Source organism: Gekko japonicus, unplaced genomic scaffold (genome assembly GCF_001447785.1).
Source record: "Gekko japonicus isolate JY-2015 unplaced genomic scaffold, Gekko_japonicus_V1.1 scaffold2616, whole genome shotgun sequence".
NCBI classification, from domain to species: domain Eukaryota; kingdom Metazoa; phylum Chordata; class Lepidosauria; order Squamata; family Gekkonidae; genus Gekko; species Gekko japonicus.
Window position 1 is genome coordinate 236,170 of NW_015172086.1, and position 9,222 is coordinate 245,391.

General features: G+C 40.4%; 1 protein-coding gene across 1 annotated transcript in view; it reads right to left on the reverse strand.

The window, feature by feature from the left end:
- LOC107118545 (metabotropic glutamate receptor 4) overlaps positions 1–7,646 on the reverse strand; it is a gene marked incomplete at its 3' end in the record, with an annotated part of 113,080 nt that extends 105,434 nt beyond the window's left edge. The window contains exon 1 of the mRNA XM_015420906.1: positions 7,499–7,646. Within this exon, the coding sequence (XP_015276392.1) occupies positions 7,499–7,643 (145 nt within the window). The remainder of the gene's footprint in view (positions 1–7,498) is intronic.
- Positions 7,647–9,222: the final 1,576 nt, after the last annotated feature.

The window sequence follows — 9,222 nt, forward strand, 5'->3', positions numbered from 1 at the left end:
AGCTAAATCTGTCAGTACAGGAATATGGATGTCATTTGGTCAAACAGAAAAAAGTCATACCATTATTATTAAGTGGCTTAGGCTTATCAATATGGTGGCTCACGAGAATGGTCAAATCACCACAATATTCTTTCAATCTTTAGCTTTTAACCTTTCCTAGCCTCGTGATGAAATCTGTTCTTATGTCAAAGTGATCCTGGCTATGCAGACTTGCCCTAGCCCCTCTGGTGAAGCTCATTTTTAATTAGCTATATTTTGGCAAGCATTCAGTTCACAAACCACATCTTTCCCCGTGTTAGAAACCTGTTCACTCATATGTGCATGTAGAGCTCCTTTGTTGAAGATTGTCAGAAATGGAAGGGACCTTGGAGGTTATCAGATCCAACCTACTGCTCAGTGCAGGTCTCTAGGCAAAAAAATCCTGCTTCGCTTCAGAAAGGTTGCTGTATCCCATGTCTGCCACCCAACAGGAAAAGTTTCCATTTCTGTCTTGGCCAAATAACTCCACAGACTGAGGTAAGACATAGAGGGGATGCTTATCAAATTTGCAGATGACACAAAGTTAGGTGGGACTGCTAATTCTGAAGAAGACAGAGGCAGGATTCAAAATTATCTAGATAGACTGGAACAGTGGGCTGAGACAAATAAAATGAATTTAAATAGAGATAATGCAAAGTCCTACACTTAGGTACAAAAAATCAAAGGCATAGATATAGAATGGGAGGGACTTGGCTTGAAAGCAGCACATGTGAAAGGGATCTAGGTTTTCTGGTTGATCACAAGCTAAACATGAGCCTGCAGTGCAATGTGGCTGTGAAGAAAGCTAATGCAATCTTAGGATGCATTAACAGAAGCATTGTGTCCAGATCAAGGGAGGTGGTAGTTCCACTCTATTCTGCTATTGTCAGGCCCCACCTGGAGTACTGTGTCCAGTTTTGGGCACCACATTTTAGGAAGGATGTTGACAAGCTCGAGCATGTCCAGAAGAGGGCAATCAGGATGGTGAGAGGGTTGGAAAGGCTGAAAGAGTTGGGTATGTTTAGCCTGGGAAAGAGAAGGCTTAGAGGGGACATGATTGCAGTCTTCAAGTATTTGAAGGGCTGTCATGTAGAAGATGGAGCAGATCTATTCTCTCTTGCTCTGGATTGCGAGACTAGATCTAATGGGTGGAAATTACAAGGGAGTTGTAACCAGCTAAATATCAGGAGAAACTTCCTAACTGTAAGAGTGGTTGAGCAGTGGAACAGTCTGCCTTGGGAGGTGGTGGATGCTCCTTCGCTGGACATTTTCAAGCAGAGGCTGGATGACCATCTTTCAGGTATATTGTAGGTATGTAGGACTATCTTTCAGTATACTCCTGCAGAGTGCAGGGGGTTGGACTAGATGACCTGCAAGTTCCCTTCCAACTCTAACATTCTATGATTCTATGAAGATATATAATGAATTAAAGTCTAGTGGTTCTCAGGTGCTTGATCCAAAGGTACCTTTATTTACATTAAGTTTAAAAAGCTGATCTGCATACTTACTGATCATCAGCCTTTAACCCTTTTGTATTAAGAATGTGGACTATAAATGAAGTAAGTAAATAAATAAAAGGACCAGTTTTCTCAACAATCCTGATTGTAGTTTTCAGCCCCTAAGAAAGTAAGTGTTGGTTGTTTTGTTTATCTGTTGGGGAGGTCTTATTTTTGTAGCATTTTTCTGAGCTTTTCAGATGTTAGAAGGTGTGTACTTAGGGCTAGAAGGTGTGTACTTGACTTCTTATTGTCCTTTGCTCAGAAGACAGTCAGTACTGTTTTGAAAATAACCTAGATCACTCATTTTTACTACATGTTTTTACTCTACTGATTTTGTTTTCGGAGTTTGCAAAGTGGTTTGTAAGGAATTCTTCCCTGCTGGGGGAAGGGGGGGAGAGGTCTCTTTCTAGGGATATTTTGCATGTCCTCAGTTTAATTTGCCATAGGTGATGCCGTGCCGGGAGTGGGGACAGCGTTTTGGCAAACCTATTAGGTAGCCCCCCTAGCTGTTAAGGGTTCATCACAACCAGAGCTGTGTTCAGAAAAGAAGCTGTCTTCTCTGCCAGGATCTATTTGATTTTGCTGTCTTCCCTTCCACCCTGTGCTTTCCCCCCAGGTGGTGAGTGTTGTATTGCAGGCATCATAGAAAAATTGCTGTTAAGTCCCTGTCTATAAATCTTAAACATCATCATGTTACATGTTAATTAGCTATATATATAAGTTTGAACCTTACCTACCATTCCTTTTTTTAAATAATATTTTTATTTGGTTTTACAATTTTTAACATTCCAATACATAAGTAACACATATTGTAGAGTCTCATACATTCAATGTCTCTATCCATTTATACACCTTGTCCCATCTTTTATTATACACTTTTCCAAACTTGTTTTGCAACTTCAGGCTTAGGTTGTCCATCTGTGCTAGATCTAGCACCTTTGCCACTAGTTCCTCCTTCTTAGGTATTATGTCTAATTTCCAATTTTTGGCCAGTAGTAAACGGGCAGCCGTTATTATGTATACTATTACATGTTTGTCCTGCAATCCATAACCCTTAGGCACCATGTTTAACAGATATATCCCTGGATCCAATGCTAGGTTCTTACACATAATATCTTGAATCAGTCTTCTCACCATTTTCCAGTATTCCTGAACTCTGCTACATGTCCACAACATGTGAAAAAAGGACCTTTTATTGGTCTTACACTTCCAACATTGACTGGGGTATCCGGGGTAACATTTGGCTATTTTTTCCGGGGACCAATGCCATCTATGAAACATTTTGTAGACCTTACCTACCATTCCAATGTATTTGAAAAAGTGTGCCTTGCACACAAAAAATCTTTATTGGTTTTAAAGGTGCTACTGGACTCTAAATTTGTTCTCATGGAAAATTGTGTTTTTGTATTTGAGTTGGTCTGAGTTGTAAGGTTTTGTGCCTGCAGTTTTAAAATGCATATATATTGTGGTATGAAATGATTCAAATCAATGTTGCACACCTCAAAATCACTTTCTAAAGTTACCTATATTTAAAAAATTCTTGTCCAGACCTTTAAAAAAATCTTTCTGGAGTTTAGAGAGATATAGGAAAGACTCTCCTTTTTCTCCCCTTTTCTGATATGTAAGTGCTGTATTTTCTTGGGAGGATATATTATTAAAGTTTAAAAATGCTTTTAAAAAAAGAACAATAATAACCTAGATAATGGGTTTTAACAAAAAGTAGATTTCCAGAAATCTTGTGTAGGTAAAGCCTAACTGGACAGCTAAAGATAATGTTTGTGAGCCCTCATTTTCTATTTTTATAACATTTGGAATTTTTAGGTTTTCTTCATTTTACTTGATTTTCCTTTACAATAAATGAGATCCCTTTTAAAGTACAAATCTATGCTTACAAAGTTTAATAATACCCTTCTGCCTATCTAGGTCTTACCTTAGCTCATGGTACCATTATTGTTCCCTCAGTTCTCTTGCTCTTTTTGAAAAAGGATTAATAATTGTCTTTAGCGGCTAGTGAACAGGGACAGTGGTAACTGTTTCTATTATTTTCATGGATTTGGGGAAATTGGTTGGGTTAGGAGATAGACTGGCAGTATGGGGCAGGAATCCAAGCTAGGGGGAAAACTCTGCACATCCCCAGGACTTCATTCTTCACCCTGCCCCCCATGTGCCTTCTCTGATATCATCAAAATGTTTGCCTGTCTTTGCCCGGATTTGGGGGGGGGGGCACTTTGAAGTCCTTACAATCTGCATGTTGAAACTTGTGAGGAACCAAAGTGAAACTGACCCTCCTCTATTTCAGTACACCTTGCTAACAGAGATTAGTTCATTGGTGTCTAAGCTTTTCACTAAAAGACAGATAGGTGGACAACTCTCCATGCTCACATAAGTGAGAATGCACAGATAAACCAATTTTCTCCACAGGCAGGGAGTATGTTTTCTGGTATACAGACACTGCAAAGGCAGCACTGTGGAGAAAGCTTGTAAATTTTCAATAGGCTTTTGTTGAAGTTCTTCATAAGGGCTTTAGATGGAACTTGTTAGTGAACAGGTGATGAGTACAAGCTGGTGGACAAAAGAAGAAAAGAGCAAGTACCTGGGCCTTGAAAGACTTGTCTGTGGGCAGCAAGAAAACTTCAGAATGTTTTAAATGATACTGAGAGATCTCTCCATCCCTCAGAAGTCCAGAGCAGAATTTAATTCAGATAGCAAATATTTAGATTAAGCAAGGCAAGGAAGGACAAAGTAAGGAATGAAGGCCAGGGGATAATATGACGGGCTAGAATGCAATTCGGACACAGCAGAGACCATTAAAAATGGGGGGAAATGCCAGCGACGCTCCACTTCAAACCTCTCCTGCTCCTCACATTTCTTTCAATGAGGCATACACAGGAGAATTTCTTTCTGGACTGTGCTCACTGACAGATCCAGAATCGATGAAGATATCTAGGTGATATTTGAACACCATTTGGGAGGAAATGACCTTTGAAGAAACTTTGAAAAAATGCATATTTTTTATATATATATATACACACACATACATACCAAACCTTTTTCAGCACCAAATTTTCTTGCCTTTTCTTTTATGGAATTAAAGTTTTTATTTAAAAAAGAATGAAAAGTAACAGAGAAATAACAAAAAAAGAAGGGGAAAACAATAAAATAATTTTCACAACTTTTCAATTAAGAGTATGTTTAAAGAGAGAGAGAGAAAGCTTCTCCGCACAAAGAAAAGGGTGCTTTTAAGCCCTAGAAAAGGATTTACAAACAAAGAGAACAAACTGATGGGGAACGTATGCTAAAGTGCAGCAGGATGCACTTCAGCAAGTTAAGATAGGTGCTTAATCTTTCTACAAGGCAGCCCCAGAACTATAGGAGCATGCACAGCCCATTCAGCACCAAGTCATAACAAAATATTCATACAATTATCTTCATTGCCGGTATGGGATGATGAGCATAGAGGACCACACTGAATAAGCAGCGGAACTAGGACTGCACAGAATATCCTTGACGTTCTTTAGTTATCTTGAAATTCATGTATATATGCTATGTGGCTGAACAAATTATTGAGAGAATGCTCAGCTAGTCAAACAGCTACATTGTTTAGATGCCATTTCAAATGCTTTCATTCTCCTTCTAGGTGCCATTTCCCCTAAGACCGATTTCACACAAGAGCTCCGCCGCGGTCGCGCCTCCCTTTGCCCCGCTTCTATTGGTCAATTTCCCACTCGAAGCCACGCAGCCGCATTTTGACCCGCAACTTTGCCCGATTTTCCCCACGGTTTTGTGATCCTCAAAAAAACAGGATCACAAAACCGTGGGGAAAATCGGGCGAAGCCGGGGGTCAAAACACGCCCATGCCGATTCGAGTGGGAAATTGACCAATAGAACTGGGGCAAAGGGAGGCGCGACCACGGCGCAGCTCTTGTGTGAAATCAGTCTAACTGTCCCCAGCCTCAGTTGTCCACACTAGTATGGTAGCATTTAATCTGATTAAATATGTTTTAATAGTAAAATTTGATCTGATTTAATATTTTTAAGATATGAAATTATTTATATTATTATATTAGATGTTACCCACAATCATATGGTTTGCCCGCTAATAAGCTTCAGTGGCAGTGTGGGCAAATAAAGCCAAGGATAGTGAGGCCAAGGATTGTGAGGCACATATTGCTAAGAAAAAATAGCACTGAAACAATGAAATTACTACTGAAAAGTGCAAAAAAGTGGGAGCTCTTTTTGAACACTCATCAGATTACATATGAAACAAAGCTAGTCAGAGAATTCATGTCTAGGCATTCTCAGCACATTTCCATTTCATGATGAAAACATTCTGCTTCCCAGTTATTTAGCATAGGTTTCCATTCAAGACACAGCTCAAGAGCTCAAAGGTAAACTACATGTTTTGCATTCCTCCCCTCCCCCTTTAAATGCTGTGGGTCATTCTTATGATTTGCTATAATAATCTGCAAGATCAGCAATAAGTCATGTCTTTCTCAGGCAGACCAGGAGAGTGAGGATTGTAAGCATACTATTGTGGCATGAGCAGTTATTTGCACACTGTTCTTTTAATTGATCCAAGCCAAAGAACAGGGATTTTATTTTCCAAACTGGGTTTAAAACAATTGCTGACAGCTGCTCTGAGCCTATGGAAGAACAGTGTATAACTGTTTTACAATTAAAACTATAAGGGGGAAACCAGCTCACAAACCTGACAAGGAAGTGCTAATGCTTGGGGAAAGTAAGAAGATTGATACTGGGATGTCAAGAGACAAATAGGAACTTTTAAAAAATGCAAGGGTTCCTAGAGGTGAGATATCTATACCCTGTATGTTCAGTATTTTGCCGAGAAGGATCTGAAATTTGTCACTGTAGCAGTGATTTCCCATGAGGACGTGAAGAGTATCTGGGACATGCCACCAAGCAAGAGAAGACTGGGAAGCCAAATGAGCCCTGCTCTTAGCAAGCTGTCATGAGAGACTGGCCGTAGTAACTGGTCATGTCAAGAAGTGACACCTCAGACTTTCTAGAGAAGGGAAGAGGTATTGTTAATTATACATTTATCATCTTCATGGCAATGTTCTCGGCTAATGCACATGAGCTATCCACCCACAACAAAGAAATGATACATTTTACTGAATATCCATGACACTATCGCCTAAAATTCACAGCAACAGCCCTGATATTGCCTTCATTTGCTAACCTTTCATCTATTTCAGCTTGGATTCGTCACTCTCAGGAAAGTATCACAATAATTATTGAGCTGCTAAGGAAGAATTTTCTGAAGTGCGTGTTTGCGTGTGTATGTGTGTATGAAGAGGGGGGGTTGCTAGCAAAAGGATGAGGCGCCGTGGGGTCCAGTGTATTAGAAACTTGCTCCACATTATCCTCCATAGGCATTACAGCTTAGAAGATCTACAGATAACTCTTTCAAAATGTTCTCTGGCCATTGTTTTTATGAAAAGGTGATAGATGGGAGAGAAACCATAGGTAAGCAGCTATTAGATTTAGACAAAATGGGTAGTTCAAATTCAGTACAACTTCATTCTCAGCATGAGGAGACATATGAAGGAACACTATGGCTGGAGACAAAAAATATTCAGTGCAGCCCATGGTGTGCACATTCATCCCCCTATTGTTTTTGATCAAACAGGGTTTGCCAGGTTTTGTAATGCTTAAAAAAAACAGGCAGAACCTATTCAACCAGAAACTGTGGCGGCATCCACACTTTATGCTAGTTTTGCAGTACTGAAATCATTCACAACTAGATTTTTGTTGGTAAACAAGATAATCCAGGAGGTAAATTATTGCTACAGAGCAACCATACCAAAAATGTCAACAATATCTGAATGTAGCCCATATGGGGGGGGGCAATGACTGTATAACATTGTATTAGCTCTATCATAATGCCTTCCCCCAAAATATCATTTTTAAAATCTCAACACTCCTCAAAACCCCAAACGGCAGCAAGCTGCTAGACATACCTCTAACAGAAGCCCTCTTGGGCAAGATGGTAACAGATCCTTCAGCCACCTCTTCCAGATCTCTCACTGGGGCAATTTTGGAGCCCCAGCTGTCAGAGCCCATCCAGATGAAGTGCCCAGTCTGATTGGCCCTCTTGGCAGCCATCAGCACATTCCTGTAGAGAGAAGATCAAAGAGCCCATCTATGGAATCATCATGTTCAGATCAATGTAAGCAACAGAACAACAAAAAAGGCAGTAAACACAGAGTACATATATGGTACATACGTTCATTGCAAGCAAGTTTGGTTGGACAACACATCCAGAAAGCGGCTTATTCAGCTACCTATTTTCCCCACACACACACACACACACACACACAGATATTTGCTACTTTGGCCCGGCCTAAGCTTCAAGTAGATGCAGAAAGATGAATACTAAAACACAGCTTGTGCTATATGTTTTACATTAGCTGGCCCTTACATATTTCCAAACATACTTGGGATTAGCATTTAGGAATACAGCACATTCAAGGCATAACTATACTAGTCATCTCTCATAAGTTAGATGTGCAATGGTCCCACATTCCATATTCACAGTACAAATGGGTGAGCATGAAAGAAGTATAATGGTTGTCAGTCAGACAGGATTGGGTACATAATGCTGACAGAATACTCTCTAGTGCAAAGCTAATGAAATTGTCTTTGCAGTTCCACATCCCCTTTCCAAGCCGAATACTTTTTGTGAAGTTGCTGGCAAGCCTTGGATCATTATTCCTCAAAGGCATGCTAGTTTTTGATGGGTCTAATAATGGCCAGTTCTCCACTATGCATAATCCGTACAAAGGATACCTTTCTTATTTAAAATATTAATGACCACATATTTTGTAACCTTGATACTGATATGGCAGCTAGACCCACTGCAAAATTACTTTGGCAGAACCAGATTTTCCAACTAAATCATGCTGGATGTCAGGAATACTTCACAGAAACTTCCCCAATCTGAAGTTCCCATTCTGGACACAGAATAGTTGCAAATGGATGGAGCATATTAGCACATAAAGGCTATGTATCCACACATGTATAGCAGAGCCCCCTTGTACCAGGCCCCCAAAATGCCTGTTTGTACATTCAGATGAAACTATCACCAGATTCTAGAAAATCCTCTATTCAATTGTCCAGGAAATCCATCAGAGTGACCTGGAAATTGCAACAACAATTTTCACTTATTCCAGAATTTAGCAACATGTCTATTTTCTACCTCCATTTTCTCCACCTATAAAGTTAAAATAATTCTGACCTACCTAAATCATAAGATAAAAGCTGTAGGGATTAATGCAATGGCTGTAAATTGCTTGGTCTGCTTAGCACCATATATATGCCCAAAGTATTGCCACTTTCTGGCTCTCCCGTTGTCTGTGCTGTGCACTCCATCAGCCATTGGCCCGTCAACTGCCACACAAGAGTACTCGCGTGCCATTGGCTGGTTGCTGGGTCCTCTCCTCTCCCCTGCCCACTGCTGGTTTGGCCACTGTTCCATCAGAATAAACTGCCAAAACAGCTGTCTCTCCTGACAAAGACGCTTCCCCTGCTTGGCCCCTCCATGGCTGGCTGGCTACTGAGGTGGGCCAGCGGCCATCAAACCATTCCCTTGCCACAGAGTCCACCCTCCAAAGCAGTTATTTTCTCCAGGGGGAGGGAGAGATCTGTTGTCTAGAGTTCAGAGGTGATACCAGGTGATACCACA